General features: G+C 39.8%; 1 protein-coding gene across 5 annotated transcripts in view; it reads right to left on the bottom strand.

The window, feature by feature from the left end:
* The window catches only part of ccnk (cyclin K), a 61,817-nt gene that overhangs the window by 10,395 nt on the left and 26,567 nt on the right, over positions 1-24,855 (bottom strand). Inside the window, exons 4-12 of one of the 5 annotated variants that reach the window (XM_073039209.1) lie at positions 22,746-22,877; positions 20,234-20,339; positions 17,506-17,584; positions 17,182-17,351; positions 15,695-15,873; positions 14,250-14,283; positions 12,460-12,531; positions 5,598-5,672; positions 3,313-3,922 (exon numbers count right to left, since the gene is read on the bottom strand). In XM_073039209.1, coding sequence (XP_072895310.1) covers positions 3,330-3,922; positions 5,598-5,672; positions 12,460-12,531; positions 14,250-14,283; positions 15,695-15,873; positions 17,182-17,351; positions 17,506-17,584; positions 20,234-20,339; positions 22,746-22,877 — 1,440 coding nt within the window. In that variant the 3' untranslated portion in view covers positions 3,313-3,329. Of the gene's footprint in view, positions 1-28; positions 3,923-5,597; positions 5,673-12,459; positions 12,532-14,249; positions 14,284-15,694; positions 15,874-17,181; positions 17,352-17,505; positions 17,585-20,233; positions 20,340-22,745; positions 22,878-24,855 lie in introns of those variants that run through there. The other 4 variants (XM_073039208.1, XM_073039210.1, XM_073039212.1 and 1 more) reach the window with 4 other exon arrangements.

The following is a 24,855-nucleotide window of genomic DNA, read 5'->3' as shown; positions in this document are numbered from 1 at the left end:
AAAGTTAGTTTCATATGCATAGCCACAATAACTCCAATATCAAATTTATTAGGCTGTATTAGCCACTAATTGTACAATATTATCAAAGCCCAGCTCACAGTACAATCTCATGTATTACATTCAGGCTTTGACACTATTTGGAAAAATAAACTTAATTCAACCTGTAGACAAATATACTACAGACAGAGTAAATTACACTGATTTTTTTAAAGTTATATCAGACAACTGAATAAATCAATGCAAAGCAAAAGAAACAATGACTCGTTGGAAAGCCCATTTGTCTAACTGAAGTATTTTCAGTTTGCAAAAATGGAACTGGAGATGGGGGGGGTAACATACTGGATATTCCCCAGGTTACTGGAGAATCAGGGATGGGACAATGACCTCAGCATGACAATTATAAAGAAAATAATAGCATTAAATTCTCCAGTACCAGATGGCTTCTATTTCAAGCTTTTAAAGTATGACACTGAGAGGTGCCCAAAGGACAACTGTCCAAAGAAGTTTTGTTTTTAGGAAATTGTTTCTTCAGACTAAAAAATAGTGACTCTGTTACTTGAAAAACGGGATGCTAGGAAATTATAGATCAACCAGCCCATGTTGTCAAGAGATTACTGGAGTCTATAATCTAGAATCAAGTGACTAAACATTAAGAAAAAAATCAGTTATCTGGGTATACCAACATAAATTTGTGAAGCATATCATGTCCAATGAATGTGACAACTGAAAAAAAGGTAAACAGTGTCCTGGACAGGAAAGCTTTGAGAGGTTTTATTTATATCAACTTCCAGTAGGCATCTCATAAAATGCCTCAAAAAAACTGACAGTCAAATTAATGGAACTGAAGCAAATTAACAACCGGATTATAAAACTCCTACAAAATACAGTAGAATGTGTGGTGATAGAAACTAGCTACAATGATCTGTGCTGCATCTTAAACTGTGTTCTTTGAAGTTAAATGTTCAAACCGGCATTGGTGCCAAGATAGATGTGGTTTAAGCAATATAAATAGAGTCCTAACAGTACACATTTTAATAATTTTAAACCAATTGGCAAAATGCACTTTCACGTAAGGAAATATTGAACCATCCCCTTGAGACCAAGAAACAAAGTCTTTCCTACATTTAAAAGTCCAGAGAAAATGAAGCTTTTTAAAAAACTGCAGATGCTGGAAATCTGATATAAAAACAGAAAGACCCAAAACATTGGGCACTTCGGGCAACATCTGTAAAAGAACAAACTTCAGCATTTCTTTTAATGAAGGGTCATCAGCCCAAAAGCTTAACTTTCTTTCTCTTTCCAAAGATGCTGCCTAACCAGCTGGGTGTTTCCAGAATTTTCTGCTTTTATTTCAGAAAGCCCAAGGATTCTTGGGTGCCTTTCTAAATGCCAATGAGTCATACAAATATTCAAATATTACATACATGTACAAACAACAATTGAAAAGGCTAATAGAATACTCAGTTGCATACTTGGAGAGTGAAATACAAGGGACAGAATTTATGCTACGGCAGTTGAAAACTCTGGCAAGACCGCACTAGACAGTTTATCCAATTGCAGAGATGACATCTTAAGGAGGCTTATTTGGCTTTGGTGAGACTGGTAGGGGTAACTTGATCAATATTTTCAAGATATTATAAAGATTTAGATTAACCAAAAAGTTTTTTTTCAGTTGGTTAGAAAATCTAGGATTAGACAAAGAACTGGGCTTTTCAAACTACCCTGCAGAAGGTAGAAATTCAGAACTCTTTTCTACATGTAGCAATTGACGTTGGTTCAATTGTTACTTTTAAATCCAAATTAAATTGATTTCTGATGAATAGAAGTGATACAGAAAGGGGTACCAAGTAACAGTTCAGTACTGAAATCACCAAGTGGCAGAATAGGGTCAAGAAGTTGAACTAACTACATCCTTTCCTAAAGCCTGTTGTCAGAGTGGCATAAATCTGTCAGCTTGACTGGAATGACAATCATTTGACAATGTAATCTTGTCTTGTAATGTAAGTCAGTAAAAATTCACATACAACTTTATTTTACTTAGAAAAACACAAGTAGAAATTTCCAAGGGAATATAAATGTGGTGACCACAAGTGCAGTGGTGGTGTCTTCTCAAACCAGGGGCCAGAGTTCAAATCCCAGACTGACAGATATCAGAAAGTAAGGCGCCTCCAGAAGTTAACAAACCTACAATCAAGCTAGAGAGAACAGCGTATAGTAATTGGGGGTACTCATCCGACATTTTCATGAAAAACCAGCAAAACAACCTCTAAATTAAAAAAAGTTGGAACATGCCACCTCAAATTTGAAATGTTGACTCTATTTATCACAAAGGAACTGGAGTTATTCTAACCCCAATGTGCACCTTTTTCACTACCAACAACACAAATCCATAGCCCAGTCTTACATGGCGTTTTTATTGAACAATCCGAAGGCTGGAAAAACAGTGGAGCTAAGAATAGTTAATAACCTGAAATGAATTTGACTTTAAGGGTAACAAATCTTCCCATTTAAAAATAAAATCTTCAACTACTTGTTTGTATGAACATAATACAGTAATACCAGAAAGAATGCAATCGATTCTTTGATGCAGCCAACTTGTGCTAACCAGGTGAGATCAGGTTGAACTGTATCAGGGACCACGCTGCTGCAATAACTAAGGTGTTACGACTGTCAGTCACTTCCTAGCTCTGGGCCCTTCACAGTAACTCCTGAAGTGTGGACAGCAAAATCAGGCAAAGGTGAGATTATTCCCAAAGTCGACGAGCTTTCCTTCTTCACTTGCAGTCATGTTGACAAATGGCCTTTTAAGCAAAGTACTGGGAGAGCAAAACATTGACCCAGAGCACTTTATGGGATAAGGGGGCCTGTTTGAGGATGCAAGCATCACAATAGATTAAGGCACCTAACCTAACTGTTTTTCTAAATGCCGAATTTTACCAGCATTTTTTTTGTGCGTACAGATTTCCAGCATCCACAGGATGTTGATTTTTGCCCCAGTTACCTTCCTCTGGCTGCTCCAAGACTGGGTGCAATGTGACCACAAACAACCCACCAGATGGAACAAGGTGCGGGAACATACTGGGGTGTAAGTGGACAAGAAAGCTGGGTGAAGACAGGAGGAGAGGGTGATCAATAGTAAAAACTGAACTACTCATTCATCTGCACTTAGCATACAGTGCAAACTCAGCAGGAAAGTACGTACAGTCATCGGGTAAAGGGCACCTGCATTATTGTAAATCTGGTTGTCGGACCCCGTATGACTTCAGGGCCACACTGATCCCTGCAAGAAGCCAAATGCCATTCCACACTTACCGGATAATAAATGTCCACTACCTCAGCCAACCTCGTGTCAAGCCACCTACAGGTGGTAGGCCTGGTGGTGGTGGTGGCGGCGGCGGCGGCCCAGGAGGTTGTCCCCCAGGTGGCACTGTAGGGGGAGGGTAGCTGGTCGGCGGAAGACCCAGTCCTGGAGGAGGTGGCACCGTGTGGGCAGGTGGAATCCGAGGAGGGGGCAAAAATGTAGGATTGTACCCTGGTGGAGGATATCCTGGAGTAGGAGGAGGGATATTAGGTGGATAAGTAGTGGGTGGAGGTACAGATGGATTAGGATAAACATGTGGGTGGTAAGGAACATGAGTTGGTGGTCCATAGGATGGTATGCTTCCATAGGAGGGTCCCTCAGTCTTCATCATAGATTGTAAGCTCTGGAAACCTTCCCCAGACATGTAAGAGCTAGTTGTTGACATTCCCATGATATAGGCGGCAGATGGTGGAGGTCGCTGGGGCATCTGTGGCTGTTGGTGTGCAGCAGGAGGAAGAAGAGGTGGTGGGATGGTGGCTTTGGCCACTTCAGAGGAGTTTCCTGTGGAAGGTGGCTCACTTTCTATAATGGTGGTCCCTGTGCTTATTGATGGCTTGCGCTCTGTAAGTTAAAAGAGGCAAATTTTATTTTTAGATATTAATAAGTACAGAGGCACAAGCACACACACAAACACACATAAGGGAACAGTGCAGACAGTATGTCTAATAGCCAGGGGATCCTCATACACGAAGGAGCAGTATTTTAGGGGCAGTTGCAATGCGTCTTCAGTGGGTTGTTGGAATGAAATCCATTATCTTCAAGGATTTGGGTGAATGAAATAGAGATGAGGGAATTGATGGAAAGAAGCAAAAGGTCAGAGATTGGCTTGAGGGTCACTTTCAGCTGACCCAGTCAGGAAAGTAAAATTAAGTACTTAGAGCAGTCTAACAATTCAAAACTATATTCGAGATTAATTCTAGTTATCTGAAAACAAAATTATGCTTGATAACTAGTTCACATAGACCAGCTATTTAACCAAAACTGACAGGGCCGAGTTAATCATCTAGATACACTAGGCTTAGAGTGCTGCAGAAAACACAACTCAGACAATGCAGGAAGCTAGGAGGATAATATGTGGCATCAGAAGAACATAGTAGACAGCTGAAATGGGAGGGCACATGGCAGGTTAAATTGTATTTTGAACAATTTGGAAGAATATAGATTTAAGAAATACTGATGCAAAATTAACAGGGGTGCAGGAACAGAAAGATCAAAGAGTGTCTACACAATTTCTGATGTTGACCACACAGGTAAGTTAATACACACTGGCCAAGTGTAAAATTAAGTAACTTTCATTGTTTTTATTATTTAAAGATACAGCACAGTAACAGGCCTTTGTGGCTCAACAAGCCCATTCCAGCCAATTACACCCATGTAACCAATTAACCTCATAATCCGTACATCTTTTGGAATGTGGGAGGAAACTGGAACACTCTGAGGAAATCCACGTGGTCATGAAGTGGACATACAAATAAACTCCTTGCAGACAGCAGCCAGGAATGAACCAGGATTGATGGCGATACAACAGCATTACGTTAACTGCTACGAAACTGTTCTCAGAAACAGTTGGTCAGTATGGGTATGGGTGCTGGGCAAAAGTAATAATATAGCATTTTTTATGCAGAAATTTGTCCTGATCTAGAAGACTTTGCCTGAAAAGATTATGAGTATATAGCAAGAGCGTATAGTAAGGCTGATATAAAAAAAACAGGTTATGCAAATTGTTACACTGTATGCATTTGTAAAAATGCATCAACTATTCAATTATGCTCCCATTTAGCTTTGGAAGTTATTTAAAGTACTCAAGACTAGGACATGTTGAAAGTAGTCACCATACAAAATGTCCCAATCTTCATTATCTGCAGACAAGCTGTAAATACACATTGTTAGTACCCATGACCAAAGGGCAATATCCTGAATGGAACCTATTTACACTGAGCTCCTAAAATAAAGAGGAAGTTCATGTTCAGTTTATTGTCACTCAACCGTACACATATATACCGCCAAACTAAACAATGTTCCTCCGGATCAAGATGCACAACACTGTACAAATATCTCACACGCAAAGCACAAAGTAATATTACCACAAAAGAAAACAAGCCTGTAGCAAGTCATCACATCAGATTAATTTAGCAATCATAATATGATGAATAAAACATTAATAAAACTAGAACTGCTTTTAAAATACAACTTTGCAAAATCAATTATTTGTGATTTCTTGAGTGAACAAGCTTACCTGGAGGAGGATGGTTCGCTGGTGGAAGTGCTGGATGAGGATTTTCCAGTTTGGGAATCTTAGAAGGCTGTACATCTGTAATGAATTGAGAAACATTGATTTACAAGACTACTGCAGTCCGATTAAAATCCGAACTGTTCACTAAAATACTTGCTACTCCTGCCAAAATTACAGTGCACAGGTGATTCTTAATGCCTTCTGAAGTGTGCGTGTGTCAACTTAGTCTTGAATAATAGCTATATATAGCAAAGAAATAGGGCAGTCACCACACATTTATAATCCAATCAAGCTTTCTCCCGTCTTTTCCCATCAATCAGCATTAACTTTATTTCCTTTTCTTTTGCATCCTTGTCCACAGTCCCGCTAATGGAATCTACACTGTTTGTTTCAACCACCGTGAGACAGAGTACCACATTCTCATTACTCCTTCGGTAAAAGCATTTCTTCAAATTCCTAACACAGTCCCAGTTCTCATCCTGAATTTGTGGCCCCTAATCTATGCTTTACTCCACATGTGGAAAATGTTCTCCCTGTATTCACTCAATCAAAAACTTTCACATTTCAAAAGACCTCTATTAAGTCCCAGCTTCTTCAACTGTCCTGATATGTGTGTGGTGTAGGCCTCCATTAGTCTCGATAGACCATGGATTTGTGCCTTGGAAAGTTTGTGCCTTGCACAAGCCTGGGCAAGGTGTTTTTTTTTTTAAATGGAAGACCGGCAGTTGCCCAAGCTGCAAGTCTGCCCTTTCCACGCCACTGATGTTGTCCAAGGGAAGGGCATTATGACCCATACAGCTTGGCACCGGTGACGTCGCAGAGCAATGTGTGGTTAAGTGCCTTGCTCAAGGACACACACGCAGCCTCAGCCAAGGCTCGAACTAGCGACCTTCAGATCACTAGGCGAACACCTTAACCACTTGGCCAACCTGATATGTATACTCTCACATTTCAGGTATTATCCTTGTAAATCTTCTCTAGTAACGCTGCATCCTTCTCATAATAGTGACCAGAACCATAAGGAGTTCTCCATGTGTGGTCCCACCAAGGTTCAATACACATATAGAACTAAAATAACTTTTCACTTTTTGCCTCTTCAAATATAATGCGGAGAGCTTGATTTGTTCTCTTGATGTCCTCACTAATCTGCGGCATAACTTTAGTAATCAGTCTGTTGATGACAGTCTGAGCTCCCTTTGTCCTTTTCCCTACCTAAATGTAAGAACATAAGAAATAGGAGCAGGAGTTGACAATCTGGCCCATCGAGCCTGCTCCACCATTCAGTAAGATCACCGACCTGTCTTTTCCTCATAACTCTTAATTACCTTACTATGCAAAAAATCTATCTAACCTTGACTTAAAATATATTTACTGAGGTAGCCTCCACTGCTTCATTAGGCAGAGAATTCCACAGATTCACCACTCTCTGGGAAAAGCAGTTCCTCCTCATCTCTACTCTAGATCTACTCTCCCAAATCTTGAGGCTATGCCCCCTAGTTCTAGTCTCACCTGTCAGTAGAAACAACTTTCCTGCCTCTATCTAATCTATCCCTTTCATAAGTTTTGAAAAGATCTCTCATTCTTCTAAATTCCAGGTGACTCAATCTCTCGTCGTCTAAACCCTACCCCCCCCCCCCACCCCCCCCCACCAATCTCCGGAATCAACATGGTGAACCTCTTCTGCATTGCCTCTAAAGCCAGTATATCCTTCCTCAAAGTAAGGAGACCAGAAATGCACACAGTACTCCAGGGTGTGGCTTCACCAGTACTTTGTACAGTTGCAGCATAACCTCCCTGTTCTTAAATTCAATCCTTCTAGCAATGAAGGCCACCATCCCATTTGCCTTCTTGATAGCCCAATAACACCTGCAAACCAACCTTTCATGCACAAGCACTCCCAAGTCTCTCTGCATTGCAGCATGCTGCAATTTTTTTACTATTTAATAATCTGCTCTTCCATTTTTCCTTCCAAAGTGGATGACCTCGCATTTTCCAACATTGTACTCCATCTGCCAGTTCCTTGCCCACTCACTTAACCTACCTATTACTCTCTGCAGACTCTCCATATCTTCTGCACAATTTGATTTTCCAATCAATTTAACATCATTAGCAAACTTAGGTACACTACACTCGGCCCCCTCTTCCAGATCGTTAATGTGTATTGTGAACGGTGGTGGGCCCAGCACTGACCCCTGCGGCACACCGCTCACCACTGATTGCCAACCAGAGGAACACCCATTTATCCAAACTCTCTGCCTTCTATGAATGAATCAATCCTCTATCCCTGCTAATACATCACCCCCAACTCTATGTATCCTTATCATATGGACAAGTCTTTTATGTGGCACCTTATCAAACGTCTTCTGGAAATCCAAGTAAATTACGTCCCCCTGTTCCCCTCTATCCACTGCGCTCATTATATCCTCGAAAACTCCGGTAATTTTGTCAAACTGCTCTTGCCTTTGCTGAATCCATGCTGCATTTGCCTGATGTATCCATTTCTTTTCAGATGCCTCGCTATTTCTTCTTTAATGATAGCTTCAAGCATTTTCCCAACTACAGATGTTAAACTAACTGGCCTATAGTTACTTGCCTTTTGCCGACATCCTTGTTTGAAGTGGCAAGATATTCACTGCCTTCCAATCCGCTGGGACCTACCCAAGTCCAGTGAATTTTGGTAAATTATCATCAAAGCCTCTACTATAATTTCTGCCATATCTTTCAGTACCCTGGATGCATTCCATCATGACCAGGGGACTTATCTATCTTCAGGACCACAAGTTTGCTCAACACCACCTCTTTAGTGATAGCTATTTTATTGAGGTCCTCAACTCCCATAACATCTCTCTTTGGCACGTTAGATGTGTCATCCACTGTGAAGACCATCACAAAATAGTCATTCAAAGCCTCTGCCATTTCCTCATAACCCAATATCAATTCCCCCTCTCATTTTCCAACAGACCTACATTCACTTTAGCCACCCTTTTCCACTTCATATAATTATAAAGACTTTCACCATCTGTTTTTACATTTTGTGCTAAGTTTTATTTTCATAATCTATCTTACCTTTCTTCATTGCCCACTTAGTTGCTCTTTGTTGCTTTTTAAAATCTTCCCAATCTTCCAGTTTCCCACTACTCTTGGCGACTTTGTACACATGAACTTTTAGTTTGATGCCTTCTTTTATTTCCTTAGTTATCCAAGGCTGACTTTCCCCACCCTTACTGTCCTTGCTTTTAACTGGAATATACTTTTGTTAAGCACCGTTCATTTTTCGTTGAACAGTGAACAGTCTTCCACTGTTCTTCAACCGTTCCACCATATAGCCTGTGTTCCCAGTCTACACTAGCCAAATCCTCCCTCATCCCATTGTAGTCTCCATTGTTTAGGTATAATCTCTGGTTTTAGACCAAACTATTGCACCCTCCATTTGTATGAGAAACTCAATCATACTGTGATCAGTCCTTCCAAGAGAATCCCTAACTACAAGATCACTAATTTTACCTGTCTTATGGCATAGGACTAGATTTAAGATAATATGTTCCCTTGTAGGTTCAGTAACACGTTGTTCAAGAAAGCCATCATGGATGCATTCTATGAAATTCTCCTCAAGATTGCCTCGACCAACTTGATTCACCCAATCTACGTCCAAGTTAAAGTCCACTGTGATAATTGCTGTTCCATTCTTACATGCCTCAGATATTTCTCTGTTTATTGCCTGTACCACTGTAATGTTCTTATTTGGTGACCAATAGACAACTCCCACCAGTGATTCTAATCTCTATCCAGTTGGATTTAACATTCTGCTCCTTAGATCTTATATCGTCTCTTATTATCGCCCTGATCTCATCCTTAATTAAAAGCGCTAACCCACCTCCCTTACCTTCCTGCCTATCCTTCCATATTACCTGACAGTTAATTCCCAATCCTCTCCACCCTGCAACCACATTTCTGTAATGGCCACTAAATCATACCCCTTTGTACTGATCTGTGCCACAAATTCACTGACCTTGTTTCGAATACTATGGACATTTAGATAAAGTGCCCTTGTACTCAGTGTGCTTTTACAATCTTGTAACCTTTTTCTCCTTTGCACTTTTCTTTATTCCACTCTTTTCTTTTTTATCCTTTGCTTTTTCCTTATCCACACTTTTCTCTTTTACTTTATCCATGCTTCTTCAATCTGCTAATCCACTCCCCTACTATTTAGTTTAGTCTATCCACAGACCTACTTATGCGATTCGCTATGATCCAGGTCCCATTGCAGTTCAAATGGAGCCCGTCCCATTGGTGCAGTCTCCTCCTTCCCCAATACTGGTGCCAATTTCTTATGAATTCAAACCCACTTCTCCCAGAACAATTCTTGAGCCACACATTTAACTATCTAATCTTCTTGACCCAATTTACACGTGGCTCAGGTAGTAATCCAGAGATTGCCACCTTTTTAGTTCTGCTTTTTAATTTAGTCCCTAGCTGCCTAAACTCTCATCTACAAGTAACTAAGGTGTATTAGCTCACATCAGGTGTAGAACCTCACCTGCTGATAAGATCACAAGATACAGGAGCAAAATTAGGTCATTTGGCCTAACAAGGTTGCTCACACATTCAATCAGTTCTGATTTTTTCTCCTCATCCCATTTTCTCACTTTTTCCCATAATGCTTGACCCCCTTACCAATCAAGGACATCACTGCTTAAATATGCCCAATGCAGGCTCCAAATCCCTGTGTCACAATCAATTGCATAGATTTATCCCTTCTGGCAGCACCTTTTCCTCCTCATCTTAATTTTAATGGGTCATCCCTTTATTCTGAAGCTGTGCCATTGCATCCTAGACTGCTCCACTCTTGAATCATTCTCTGTATGTCCACTCTAATCAGGCCATTCAGTAAGCTTCAATGAGATTCCCTCTCATCTTTCTGAACTCCATTGAGTTCAGGTCCAGAGAAATCAAACGCTCCTATACAAAAAGCCTCTCATAGCTGGTATTATTTTTGTGAACCTGCTCGGAACCCTTTCCTTAGGTATGGGGCTCAAAATTGCTCACAATAATCCAAATGTGGTTTGATCATCACCTTATAAAGCCCAACAACAAATCTTAGCTTTTATATTCAAGTCCTCTCGAAATAAATGCAAACAATGCATTTGCTTTCATCATTTACAATTTTATTTGTGATTTTCAGTACTGACCATTTCCCTTCCTTTCACCCACACCTCATCTGGTTTCACTGAGAAATTTAGAAATTATTTTTGATTCCAGATTCTAAATGATTAATGTCAACTGTGAACAATTGTAATTCCAGTACCAACCCTTGGACAACAGGATTATTCACTGCCTCTCCATTGTGAATATCTTTCTTTCTTCACTTTCTGCTTCATCATGGAGTCAGAGTACTTTTGCCCACCATTTGCAAACAGATCACCCATCCAGTCTAATCTTTCCAGCATTTGACCCGTATACCTCAGCAATTCCAGTTTTTTTTGTTCTTGCTTTTTAACTATTGTTCCAGCAACTCTTCGACTGTGTTCTAGATTTCAACCACACTCGAGTGGAAGAAAATTCTTTCTAGAATTCTTTCCATTATATCTTATTTATACCCCTCAATGTGGTATAACTCAGTTAAGCCAACCCCTCAACCTTCTTCACCAAGAAAAAAAACAACCCATCTTATACAGTCTCTCTTTACAGGTGAAATGTTCTCTATCAGGGAAGAGCCCATTGAACCCCCTCTTCAGCTTCTCGAGAGCAGTTGCACCTTGCTTATCGTGTATGGACCTCAACTGCATAGACCACTCCTGCTGTGGTTCAACTAATATTTTATATCATTGTTCGCAATGCCCCTGCTTTTATATTCTACATCCCAGTCAAAAGAGGCAACTTCCCAGATGCCTTCTTAATCACCTACCAACCCCTGCTACCTTGGGACCCAGAGGGACCTCTGAACTTCCTTGACTCTTCAATGTGAATGCCCTTGCTCTATTGGTCCATTATCATAAGATATAGGAGCAGAATTAGACCATTTGGCCAATCAGGTCTACTCTGCCATTTCATCATGGCTGATCCATTTCTCCCTCACCCTAATCTCTTGCCTTCTCCCCGCATCCCTTCATGACCTGCCTAATCAAGAATCTATTAACCTCTACCTTAAATATACCCACTGACTTAACCTCCACAGCTGCCTGTGGTAACAAATTCCACAGATTCACCACTCCTGGGCTAAAGAAATTCCTCCTCATCCGCATTCTAAATGGACTGTATCCTCTCACCTTGGACTCCCCCACCATAGGAACATCCCCGGGTGGGGGAATTGAGTACCTCATACATATCAAGGTTAAATTCCATCTGCCAATGCTCTTCTCATATTGTCAGCTAATTAATGTTGTCCTGCAGCCTACAACTACTTTCTTGTTATATTATCAAGTTTTGTCATCTGAAAATGTAGTCATCATACTTATGATGCTCATATCCAAATTAAATGTGTAAAACACAGAAATGGTCCCAGCATGAATCAGTGATAGCCTTTCCTTCACCAAAATAACCCTCAACCACTGCCACCAATCTCAAATCCAATTTGCCAACTTGCCGGATACTATAGGCTCCGACATTATGAAAGTTTCCCATTTGGGATCTTATCAAAGATGATACTTTCATCCATTTAGACTATATTACTGCATTGTTTTGATCAATACAGATATTATTTCTTCAGATATTTTCAGTCAAATTGTTCACACAGTATCCCATCTTAATAAAGACATGCTGATCACCTTTGGTTAATCAGTCCCTTTCCAAGAGGAATCCTGTTCCTCAATTTTTCCCACCAGTAGCTTCCCTATCAATGACATTAAACTTGCTGTCCTGTAATTACCTGGCTTTTCCCTGTTGCCCTTCTTGAATAAAGGTACAACATTTGCTGTCCTCCAGTCATCTGGCACTTCACCTGTAGTTAGTGAAGATATAAAAATCTGTCAGAGCCCCAGCAATCTCTCCCTCGCCTTCTATAGTGGGTTGGGAACATCTAATCAGGACCTGGGAATCTATACATTGCCCTCCATTTACTGCTACCCCTCCCCAAGTTCTAACATGTGCTTTTCTTTAGTGAGTTATATAGGTAGATATTGCTCATGTGACCCCCAATAGGCCTAACCTTTTACCTTGTTACCTGCTTTATCTTTATATACTTACAAGAAGCTTTTGGGATTTCCTTAATCTTGTCGACCAGTGACATTTTCTGCCCCCTCTACTCTCCTATGAAAGCACTCTTACAACCTTTAAACTCTTGTTGGGCCTCCTGGGTTTTCAGTTATCTTGCCAAGTTTCCTTTCTTTTCCAAACAACCCTTAATACTCCTTCATGTCTAAGGTTTGCTGGGCTTAACTTTACCTTTCATCCATTCTGCAACTGCCCATTGACTATTCAATTTCTGACCATTTTCATTAATCTATTCTGACACACTTTATTAAAAAAAAAAGTCCTTTGAAAATCTTCCGAATTTACATCTACTGCATTGACGGAGACACTGTTGACTCTAGATACCTCTTCAAAAGAAAGATAAGTAAGGTTGGTCAAGAAAGGCTTTTGCCTATGATAACTATGCTGACTAATTATTACATTATCTGTCATTACACCTTTCTACATATTCTATTCACTCCTTTAAGAGGGATTCCATACTGTTCAGTGGAAGCTTTATTGACAGGATGGATCTGTATAGCAGAGATTCAGAGGTAAGGAGTGGGATCCATGCATTCAATGACATATTGAATCACATCTAAATGCAAAGGCCATGATTATAAAATAGGCAGTGTGGCTGACAGGAAAATATGAATTGATTGATTAGTTGGTCACGAGGTGGTAAATGGACCCAATCCAAAAAAATAAGAGATAATCCAGAGAGGTAAACAAAGTGTGATAATATATAGTAAATGTGAGGACAGCATGTATAGAGAATTAGGGATTGTTAGAAATTGTGACAACAGATGCTTAAAATGTGTGATGGGTAGCTAAGTTATTAAGGTAGCTCCTCATGTTTTAGACAGTAAAGGCACAAAATACAAAAAGAGAAGCGTGATACCAGAAATGCATAAAATACTAACTACACTCAGATGGATTAATAAATCAGATTTGGTTATATCACATGAAGGATTTGATAACACCAGAGGGTGCTGGTGTTGCCAGTGCGGAGGAATTAGTTATGAGAGGCCAACGACACCATGGGAACTTCCATTGGAATAAGGACACAGAGACATTTTAATTGAGTTGTACAAAATAATGAGCCACTCAGACAGGATGTAAATTACAGACCCATTTTCCCTTAGCAGAGCCATCAATAGTTAGGGAATAGTGTTGAGGAAAGTCTTTCATACACAAGAAGCGGTGTGGGTATGGAATGTGCTACCCAAAAGGATAGTGTGAAAGAAAACCATCAGTTTGAAAGGGTACTTGGATGAGCTATTGAAGTACAAACAAGGCTATAGGCTGAGAGCAAGGGAGTTGGAAAATCTAAATACTTCTATTTTTGGTTGTCATGAACATAAAAGAACGTCTTTTTGTTAATTCTCTCATTTTTTTTATTGAGTTTATATCTCACATAAAAATAACATCCTGAATGATAAATGAATGTGTGACTATGAAGATAATTATACTCCAAAAGTACAATACCTATTGTCTTGCCATCTTCCTTTGGAGAAGCAACCTAACAGAGGAAGAGAACAAACAAAAATTCTTAGATTCAACATACCACTGAATTGCCTGTCAAAGAACAGAAACAGTTCAATCACCTTCTGGGTAAAAACAGAAGAATTACCGTAGATGCCGGATTATAAGCCGCTACTTTTTTCCCACGCTTTGAACAGCTTTGAACACTGCGGCCTTTACTACGGTGCGGCTAATGCATGGTTTTTTTTCATGCCGCCAAAAACATTTTGCCTCGTAACAGTAGACCAATAAAATTGATGAGTAGTTCACAGAGGTCCAATGAAATTGTACGATAAATCAAGCGCACTTTCACAATTAAATTATTGTAAATCAGTCATTTGTACTCACCCTCATCAACATGGAAAACACTCGAAGAAAAGCATTGTGCTGCCTTTATGGCAGTTATTTAGTTTATAATATTTTTGCTTAGTAATTCATTTGTTAGTATTTTCTAGTTAAAGTTAGAAGTGTTTTAAGTTTATTTGTTTTCTGTACTACATCCCGGGATGCTATGACGTCACATCCGGTTTCGCCGCGTCTTGTGGGAAAATGCCGGTTTGCGATAAACGGGAAGGAGGGGGGGGGGAGCGCATTAGACCCAAGCGAAAACGCTGCTTTTAAGTTAAAGGCGATCAATAACTTTTCCTGGTAGGCTGCAGTATATATTTTTTTACCAGTCGTTAGGAGATATTGGAATGTTGTTCGTGCACTGTTCAGTAAAAAAGTATACGCAACGTAATTTGTGTGTTACCGATACGTATGTATATTTAAAAGTAGCCGTGTTACAGGCACGGTTCGAAAAAAAGCATTTGCAATATGTATTTGTTTATGTTACCATACGGATTTAATTAAAAGTTAAAAAATCCTCACGTGTAATATCTTTCTGTGTAAATATCTCATATTACAACGTGGGACACCTGCGGCTTAAAATCCGGTGCGGCTTGTATAAGTACAAAATTGATTTTCTTTCTAAAATTAGAGCCTGCGGCTTTTAATCAGGTGCGCTCTGTAGTACGGAATCTATGGTAAGTCACAAGTTACACTTGGTCAGTTGCTATATTTCATTAGGAGTCTGAGGAGATTTGGTATGCCTCCAAAGACGCTCGTAAATTTCTACAGATGTACCGTGGAGAGCATTCTAACTAGCTACATCACCATCCGGTATGGCAGGGTGGGACACTGCACAGGATTGAAATAAGCTACAGTAAGTTGTGAACCCAATCAGCTCCATCATAGCCACTAGCACATCTGCCTCAGCATCCAGGACATGCTACGACAAGGGAGGAGGTACAAGAGCCTGAAGGCACACTCTCAATGATTCAGGAACAGCTTCTTCCCCTCTGCCATCAGATTTCTGAATGGACATTGAACTGAAAGTAGTGACTCCACATTTACAACATTTCACTCACCGCAGCTCGTTTGATCTGTCGAGGTGGTGTCGACTGAGGTGAAAGTTTCTTGGTCTGTTGCACCTGTACTGGTGGTAGTGGTTGCTCCAAGCTCGGGATTGCTGCTAACTGGTGCTGGGGGGCCTGGGGCATCTGCTGTTGACCTTGGGAATAGAGGTCCAGTATCTGATGGCAAATATCTGCACAAGATCAAAAGCCAAACATCATTTGCTGTAACTTGATTAAAACAGCAGACAGGTCTGAAAAACATCAGTCAATAATATAGCTGGTGTAAGCAAACCAAGTACTAGCTTAGAAAATCAGGCACTGCATGTTTAATGAAATATTAAGGATCTAGTACTGGTATCCAATACATTTCTAAAAATCCTCAGAGAAACATTATTTAAAATCTAGCTTGTACTACAACAGGTTCAGAAAAGGGTAAAACAGCTCGAAGACAGTCTTAAGCAACTGCAGGGGTGGTGGAATGGCAGTAAAATTAATTACCCTTTGGAAACCTGCTGAGAAAACACTCCAGGTATTCAATCAGATATTAAAAAAAATGTATGGTGAGCCTGATGCAGTTTGCACCTACTCAAGGAAATTTCCTCTTCTATGAAAATGATCATTAATGCTCTAGTATATTCCAATAGATGTTCTTTCTCTAGCCCACTGATAATGGTTGCAGGGATCCCAGCCAAAACTTGTACTGTCCTTGCTTCAGCAATCACACATGCATTTTCCAGTAGTTTGTCACTTGCTAACAGTCCCCTACACTTTACTGGTTGGAAGGCACCCTAGCCAAGGAAGTTGCAGGGTTATAAAAGACAGGGTTATAATCATTATCACCACTTTTATCCTCAACAGAAAGGCTGAAGGCAATGTATCACTGCTAAGAGAGCAATTACAACGAATCAACAGAGGCCCAGTATTTGATTCAATCAAATGAATTAACTGGGAACTATACACACATTTTACAACAAATTCCATTTTATTAGATGTTTAGCAAAACTGAAGATATGACTACACTCAATTGGTTAACCCCATGACTTCAATTCTTGCACAAAGGGCTAGATAGTCACTGATTAAAAAAACAGCAAAAGTTTGCTTCCAAGAATTAATGCTATCTCAATAATTATACTAACAAGGAACATTAGGAATTCACATTTTTATCTTAGTTTTTATTTGTTTAGTTAATTTACGGTGTCCTTTTTTTTGCTGCAACAAAATATTTAACAAAATAATCACTTGTGCTCTAGGGATAATACAACTTTGAACTTTATTGGTTAAATTATACATAGGTTAAAATACATCTTAGGTTAGATACATGCTTACTTTAAAAAATGATACCATTTTCTTAGTGCTTTTAAACTAAACAAAATCAAATAAAAATCTTTGGAGAGCTTCTGGAGTGCAACTAAAGGGATTGTTTTTTGTGGAAAAACTAGCTGAGACACAATGGGCTGCAAGACATGATAACTTTATGATCTTGTGACTGTAAACTGTACCTTCCAGTAATTCAACAGGCACATCCTGTACAAACTGCTCCCACCATCGCCTGTAAATTGGCTTGGCCGACCACTCCTGGATCTCAAATTTACACAGCCTGCCAGCTAGGTACATCACAGCCACTGCAATAATCTCAGGCTCCCACTGAAGACATAGCATGGTGCACAAACTGAAAGAAAAAAATTTACATGCTGTTAAAGGAGCTATCGCAAAGCAGCGTATGAAAAACAAATCCAAAGCCAACATAATAAATTTATCCTTTTAATGTATGATCAGCCTTTCACGGCTATGTTAAGAACAGTACGCTTCAGAAGATTGCTTACCTGTCATTTACAAAGGTCCAGGCCATTTGCACCAGCTTTTGAAGTTTGTTTTTATCACCTGCAGAAAGAGAAAATTGGACTAACATTATGTGTAACCTCTAAGCTCAAAACCTATGAATCAAGAAGAAAATAAGTTAGATTTAAGCTTAGAGTTTAGCTACTGGAATGCAAAATAAATTAGTACTTTAGTGCAACAATCTGTTATTTCCACATCAACTTTGAAAAACATACATCTCAGGAAGTTCTTCCCCTTTACAAGTCATTAATTTACATGAAATTTCACTTTATCTAGGTTTCTGAACATGGCCCTTGATTGATCTGAAGTGTCCATATCCATGACTCAGTAACTCATGTAGCCCCCAGTCATATCCATAAATTTCACATCGTTGTCCTTATTAAACCCAAGTTTGTGATGTCATGACCATAAGGCAAAGTAGAAGAATTAGGTCATTTGGCACTTTTAAGTCTTCTCCATCATTTCATTGTGGCTGATCTATTATCCCCTCAATCCCATTCTCCAGCTTTCTCCCCGTAACCTTTGACTTTGACACCCTTACTAAGAAAGAACCTAACAAACTTTGCTTTAAATATATCCTATGACTTGGCTACCAGATATCTGTTGCAATGAATTCCAGATTTGCCACCCTCTGCCAAAAGAAATACATCATTTTCATTCCTAATGGATGTCCTTCTATCCTAAAACTGTACCCTCTGGTCCAAGACTTCCCCACTATAGGAAACATCCTCTCCATATCCACTCTATCAAGACTTTTCAGTACTTGACAAGTTTCAATGAGATTGCCCCTTATTTTTCTCAACTTGAGTGAGTATAGGCACAGCATCAAACACTCCTCAAATGTTAATATTTTCATTCCCAGGATCATTATCATGAACTTCTCTAATACCAGCAGCAAATCCTTTCTTAGATAAGGGGCCCAAAACTGCTCACAATACTCCAAGTGCAATGCCTTAGAAAGCCTCAGCATTACACCATCTTCCTTGGGCACCATCATCTTCAATGCCAGAAAATTCAAATAGACCAAATGAGTAAACAATACCAAAAAAACAGAATAACCCTAACCCCTCTTCATCATACTGTGGCTTTCAAAGCAAGATTGTTAGAACTCAGTGGTCACATGTGGCTCTGAGACTCTAAACTGGACACTTCTTTCATATAACTCAAACAAGTTACATATGATTGTTAAGACTGTGCATAACATATATTTTACATAATATACCGTAGCAGTTCATGCTTCAAGTTTAGATCCCGTAAATGCCCCCAAAACACTGCACTGCATACATGTAAATGTACCACATTAGTTTACTATCAAAGCCAGGAATACACACGTGTAATGCAGAAAACTGCTTTTGTATCCTTGGTATGTGACCCATATGTTTCAAGTAGGAGAAACTGTTCTGACCATCTGTTTAATCAAACTCTAAGAATTTTATATCTTTCAATTAATTTTGATGTGAATAATTGGTGTCTGGCTATGAATCATAGCTAAACAAAACTATACATTTGGTAAACAAAAAAAAATGTGAACGCCCTGTGAAATATACCCCAGCAAAAATCAAACCTTAAGAGAAGGTACTGTGAAAAGAGGGACAAGCTATTTTAAATGAAAATGCAATTAAATATCTGCAGGTCAACCAACTCCATGTTGAATGGATGAAACCAAAAAGGAGACTAATGTAGTTTATAATTGCCATGTACCAAATACAAATCTCATAAATTCATGATTTCAGAAGAATAGGAGGTGATCTTACAGAACTATATTCTGCAGGGGCATGGCAGGATAGATTGAGATATTTTCTTCTTGGAGAGTGTCAAATAAAGGAATATGCATACAATAAAAGGGGCAGACATTTAAAACTAAAGTGCATAGGAATTTCTTCATGCAGAAGGTGAACTTGTAACACAGAAGGTTGTGGGAAGTTTTTCCATCCAGAGGTAACCATCATAAAGCCAAAACAGATCCATCAGTATCCTCCCAGTTTAAACCCACCACCATCTACTCCAGCCTTGTGACAGAAGCCCATCTATCCTAGCATTGCAGCATCACACGAAGTCCATAAAATGTGAACTTGAGATCAAATCTGAACTACTTTGATTTCTGTGCCTCGACATCTTATTGGTGGGTGCATTTACAAGACAGTGACAGCTGCTAGGTCAATAAAAGGATGTGACCTCATCCATCAGGAATTAAAAGTTTAGCCTCCCATATTACTAATACATATTCAGATATAGAGTAGTAACCAAGTAAGCCATTGTTTTCATTGTGAACATCTCATAGATTACACAAAACAGGCTGGTCTTCAGCATCACCATGCACAAATCAAACAAACCCATACAATGAAAAGTCAGCACATTGATTTCAAGACTACAATCTCATTATAAGGATCCAGATGGTCAATTTATTTCTCAAATGTTGTGGTTTACCACATTGTAAACTTTAAGTACATAATTACCTTGTAACCATATGGTAAAAATTGAGCCCTAAAGTGACTTTTGCATCTCTTTATTTTAATTGCTATTAATGCTTAACATCAAAAACCTTTTCTCAGTCCTTATTTTCAGTATACATATTTGAAACATGTAACCACCTGAGTTGTTTTGCTTGAAGTATGTGCTCACGTTGCTAAGCCATGCAGTGTTAAAGCAGCAAACAGAAGCAAAAGAGATTTAAGACTGCACATTCTCAGCATAAACATGCAATTCCAGTACCTTTTAGTTGCTTAGCATACTTAAGCAAGAATTGATAGGGATGTTCGACCTGCAAGTCAAATTTAATTGTCTGTAGCAGTATTCTCTCCAGAACCATGACTTCCTCCTAATTCAAAAACAAGGAAAATATATTTTAAAACGTGTGCAAAGAGGTCAATACGCTCAAATTTCCATCTGGCTCAGATAACCCAATTTTTCAAAACCAAATGTAGTGTAATAACAATTAAAATCATTTAACTGAAATAGTACCACTATTTTTTGTACACCACTGATGTTCCCTGACCCAACTAAACATTTCAGTATCAAAGTTTGGATTAGATTCAGTGGAAAATATTGTTCAGTTGTCTAGAAACTCTTTTAGAGCAAATTCCCAAATTAAATTGCTCCAATGTAGGACCCAATTACTGGACAAAGAAAATAATCATCGTCTTGGTGGTGCACATGCAGCTGAACCTACACAGAGATAAAGGAAAGTTACATTAATTAACTGGCATATTTAAGCTTGTTTTATTAGGGCTACTGCTTTGCCTTTCTCTGGCCCATGACCACTTAAAGTGAAGAAGCATTCCTGATGGAACACAAGAATCGCAAGAACAAGAACACTTAAGGGAACAAAAGAGTGGACAACATCACAAACTACCCACCCAATTGGTCCCACGTCATTTGCCCCACAAATCGGGGAGTACATAGTTCTCAGAACTCTCAAAACTGGAGTGGAAGCAAGTTATTCAGAACCCCAAAGATCTGCCCAAGAAGAGTACAAGTGATTGCAGAATAATGCAACCACCAAGACCTAAATCACATAACAATGGTTTCTTCCTCCTAATTCTTTCTATCTATTGTGCCTTCCTACTCTTGATACACAGAAAATGAAAGAGCAGCAGTTTACAGATCAGCCTAAAACAGTATTGGGGCTCTATATTGAATTTTATGTACAACATCACTACAAGTTCATGTAAATACTACAGGTATGGTGATGAAATGCTTTGAGAGATTGGCCTCAGCAAGAACTTGGACACACTGCAATTTGATTGTGGACAAAATAGTTCTACTATGGCAGACACAATTTCAATGGGTCTTTGTGCAGCCTTAGATCACCTGGACCAGATAAACACCTATGTCAGGATACTGTTCATTGATTATGAACAGTAAAACACCATAATTCTTACAGTGCTTATTGAAACGCAACAGAACCTGGGCCTCTGTATCTCCCTCTGCAATTGGATCCTCGACTTCCTAACCAGAAAAGCATAACGTCTCCTCCTCAATGATGATCAACACTGGCACACCTCAGGGATGTGTGCTTAGCCCAATACTCTACTTTCTCTATATCCATGACTTTGTGGCTAGGCGCAGCTCAAAAGCCATCTCTAAATTTGCTGACGATATAATCATTGTCGGCATAATCTCAGATGGAGACGGGAAACTGTACAGGAATGAGGTATACCATCCAGTTGAGTGGTGTTGCAGCAACAACCTTGCATTCAATGTCAGTAAGACCAAATTGCTGATTGTGGACTTCAGAAAGGGTAAGACAAAGGAATCAATCCTCATAGATGGATCAGAGGTGGAGAGAGTGAGCAATTTCAAGTTCCTGGGTGTCAACATCGGAGGATCTCAACTGATCCCAACATATTGATACAGCTACAAAGAGAGCAAGACATCGGCTATATTTCATCAGGAGCTTGAGAAAATTTGGCTTGTCACCTGAAACACCCAAAAACTTCTACGGATGTACTGTGGAGAGCATTCAGACAGGCTGCATCACTGTCTGGTATTGGGGTGGGGGGCAGGGTGGTGGGGTTATGGCACAGAATCCAAAGAAGCTACAGAAATTTGTAAAATTAGTCAGTTCCATCATGGTTACTAGCCTCCATAATATCCAAGCTATCTTCAAGGAGCAGTGCCTCAGAAAGGTGGCATCCATTATTAAGGGCCCCCATCACACAGAATAAGCCTTTTTCCCATTGTTACCGTCAGGAAGGAGGTACAGAAGCTTGAAAGCACACTCTCAGTGATTCAGGAACAGCTTCTTCTCCTCTGCCATCCAATTTCTGAATGGACATTGAACCCATGAACACTAACTCAGATTTTTAAAAAAGTTATTTCTGTTTTTGCAACATTTTTAACTTTAATATGCATATATACTTAGTGCAATTGATTTTTTTCTATATTTATCATGTATTGCAATGTACTGCTGCTGCTACGTTAACAAGTTTCACTTCATATGCTGATGATATTAAACTTAATCTGTACTAAAGAAACTGGTCTATTGCTGAAAACAAAAATAAAGTTCACATTTTTCAAACTATAAAACCATATTAACCAATCAAAACCAAGGAAATATTTTCCCCAGCTCTTAACACGTGTGGGAGGGAATAGAGGAAAAACATGTAATACAATGCAATACTACCACAGAAAGATAACACAAAAGATTTTTGTGATGAGAAGTTTTTTTTTGCTCACAGGGGAATGCAGATGTCCTTAAAATACATTAAAAATTAATACCAACCTTGGGGTCGTCTCCAAATTGGGAAAACTGCACATCATTCAGCAAGCTTCGAGCAGTTTTTATGATATCTTTACACTTTTTGGGAGTTTCTTCTACTTTTCCAGCCAGAAAGAGGCAACAGCCTCCTGTGACCTACATTAATGAAAAGATAAGTTAGGAATATACTGGTATACCACATCGGCTGTGGTGAGCAAAAACCTCTGATACCAACACTATCATAACTTGTAAATAACTTCAATGACAGGACGTCATATCAACAGGAGCCAGCCATATGTATATGATGAAAACACTACACCACCCTTTGAGAGAGCTCTTTTAAAATCAAAACCAGACTTTGAATATCCCTGCAAATGGAAGAAGTGCTACAACTGCCCCCACACTTCTTCCCTCACCACCATCCCAGGCCCCAGACAGTCCTTTCAGGTGAGGCACCACTTCACCTGCAAGTCAACTGGGGTGATATACTATATCCAGTGCTCCCGATGTGGCCACTTATACATTGGGGAGACCCACCGCAGACTGGGAGACCGTTTCGCCGAACACCAGTGCTCGGTTCTCCAGCAGTGGCGGGATCTCCCTGTGGCCACACACTTCAATTACACAGACCACTCCCACTCCGACATGTCTGTCCATGGCCTCCTCTACCGTCAAGATGAGGCCACACGCAGGTCGATGGAGCAATACCTTATCTCCCGCCTAGGTAGCCTCCTTCCTGCCGGCATGAACATCCAACTCACAGACCTCCGTTGATACCCCTGCCCTCAACCCTATCTATTATTTTAGTCTGGTTCTCTTTCTCTCTCTTTTCCCCCCTCACTATAATCTCTCCCCCCAGCCTACCTTTCTTTCTCTTTTATTTCCCATAATTCTCCACCTTCCCCCTAGCCCATTCCCCTCCAGCCTATCACTTCCCAGCTCTCTACTTTATCCCTCCCCCCACTTCTTATCCCCCCTCGACCATCTCATGTTACTTCACTCCTGATGAAGGGTTTCGGCCCGAAACGTCGTTATTACCTCCTCCCATAGATGCTGTCTGGCCTGCTGAGTTCTGCCAGCATTTTGTATTTTTTACTTAGACTTTGAATACAATGTGTTTCCTTATTTTTTTTGGCATGTTATTCCTTTTGCTGAATGAGTAGCTGGTTATGAATGTTGCTCTACATCAGGCCTCTAAAAACTAGAGAAATGAATAGAGCATTTCCTCCTCATGGCATAGTGCTTTGTCTATCTGGTGTCATTATTTGTAACATTCAGTTCAATGGGAAAATTCACTCGAAAACTAGAAAATATGATAATGTAGACAATACTTCAACCACCATGTTTTGTGATAATAAAGACAGAGCTTGGCAGTATTAGAAGTCAAGAACAAACTCACACTGCTGAGATCCAGATATAGTATAACTATATTTGCATAAGGGACAAAATACTCCGGAGCACAGTCATCAGAAATTCAGATTAAGATTTGTTTAAAATATACAAGCAACATTGTCCTGATATCTATCCTAATCTCAGCATAAAATCATTACAGGTATAACACTCACCCAACAGGCTGGTATATGTCTAGGGGAAAAGGAGATCCAGCCACACACCACCCCCACCTCCCGTACACGCAGGTGCTGTGGGAATCAAGTTTATGCCTCACACACGCACACAGTATCAAATTCACACCAGATACCGTTATGAAATACACTTTAAAGATTTTACTAAAACTAAAAGAGTACTAGGCAATACAATATATATGAAAGAAAAGAAAAAGCAAAAGGCGCCAACTTATCAAAGTTCAGTCAGTTTAGTGCACATCATTGGAGCTCAACCATCGAACCATTCGACCCCTCGTCACTTTCCTCCGACCTCCACATCTTCGCACCTGGGACCACCCCCAGTGGTCAACCAAGCAGTGCAGCGCACGTCCACCTTCCTCGGCATCTCCTTCCCGACTCTCCCGAAAACCCCCCAAGCTCCCAGCCTCACAAGACAAAATAACATTCCCCATTGGTTAACAAATGAATACAATCCCCATATCAGCAAGTCTAAAGCTAAAGAACTGCGAGAGAAACACTTATCAGACAAAGAAGCATTCCTACTCTTAACAAACTAAAGAAGCCATTTT

This window comes from Hemitrygon akajei, chromosome 3 (genome assembly GCF_048418815.1).
Source record: "Hemitrygon akajei chromosome 3, sHemAka1.3, whole genome shotgun sequence".
Classification (NCBI taxonomy): Eukaryota; Metazoa; Chordata; class Chondrichthyes; order Myliobatiformes; family Dasyatidae; genus Hemitrygon; species Hemitrygon akajei.
The sequence above is the reverse complement of the archived record's forward strand: the minus strand, read 5'-3'. Positions and strand labels throughout refer to the sequence as shown.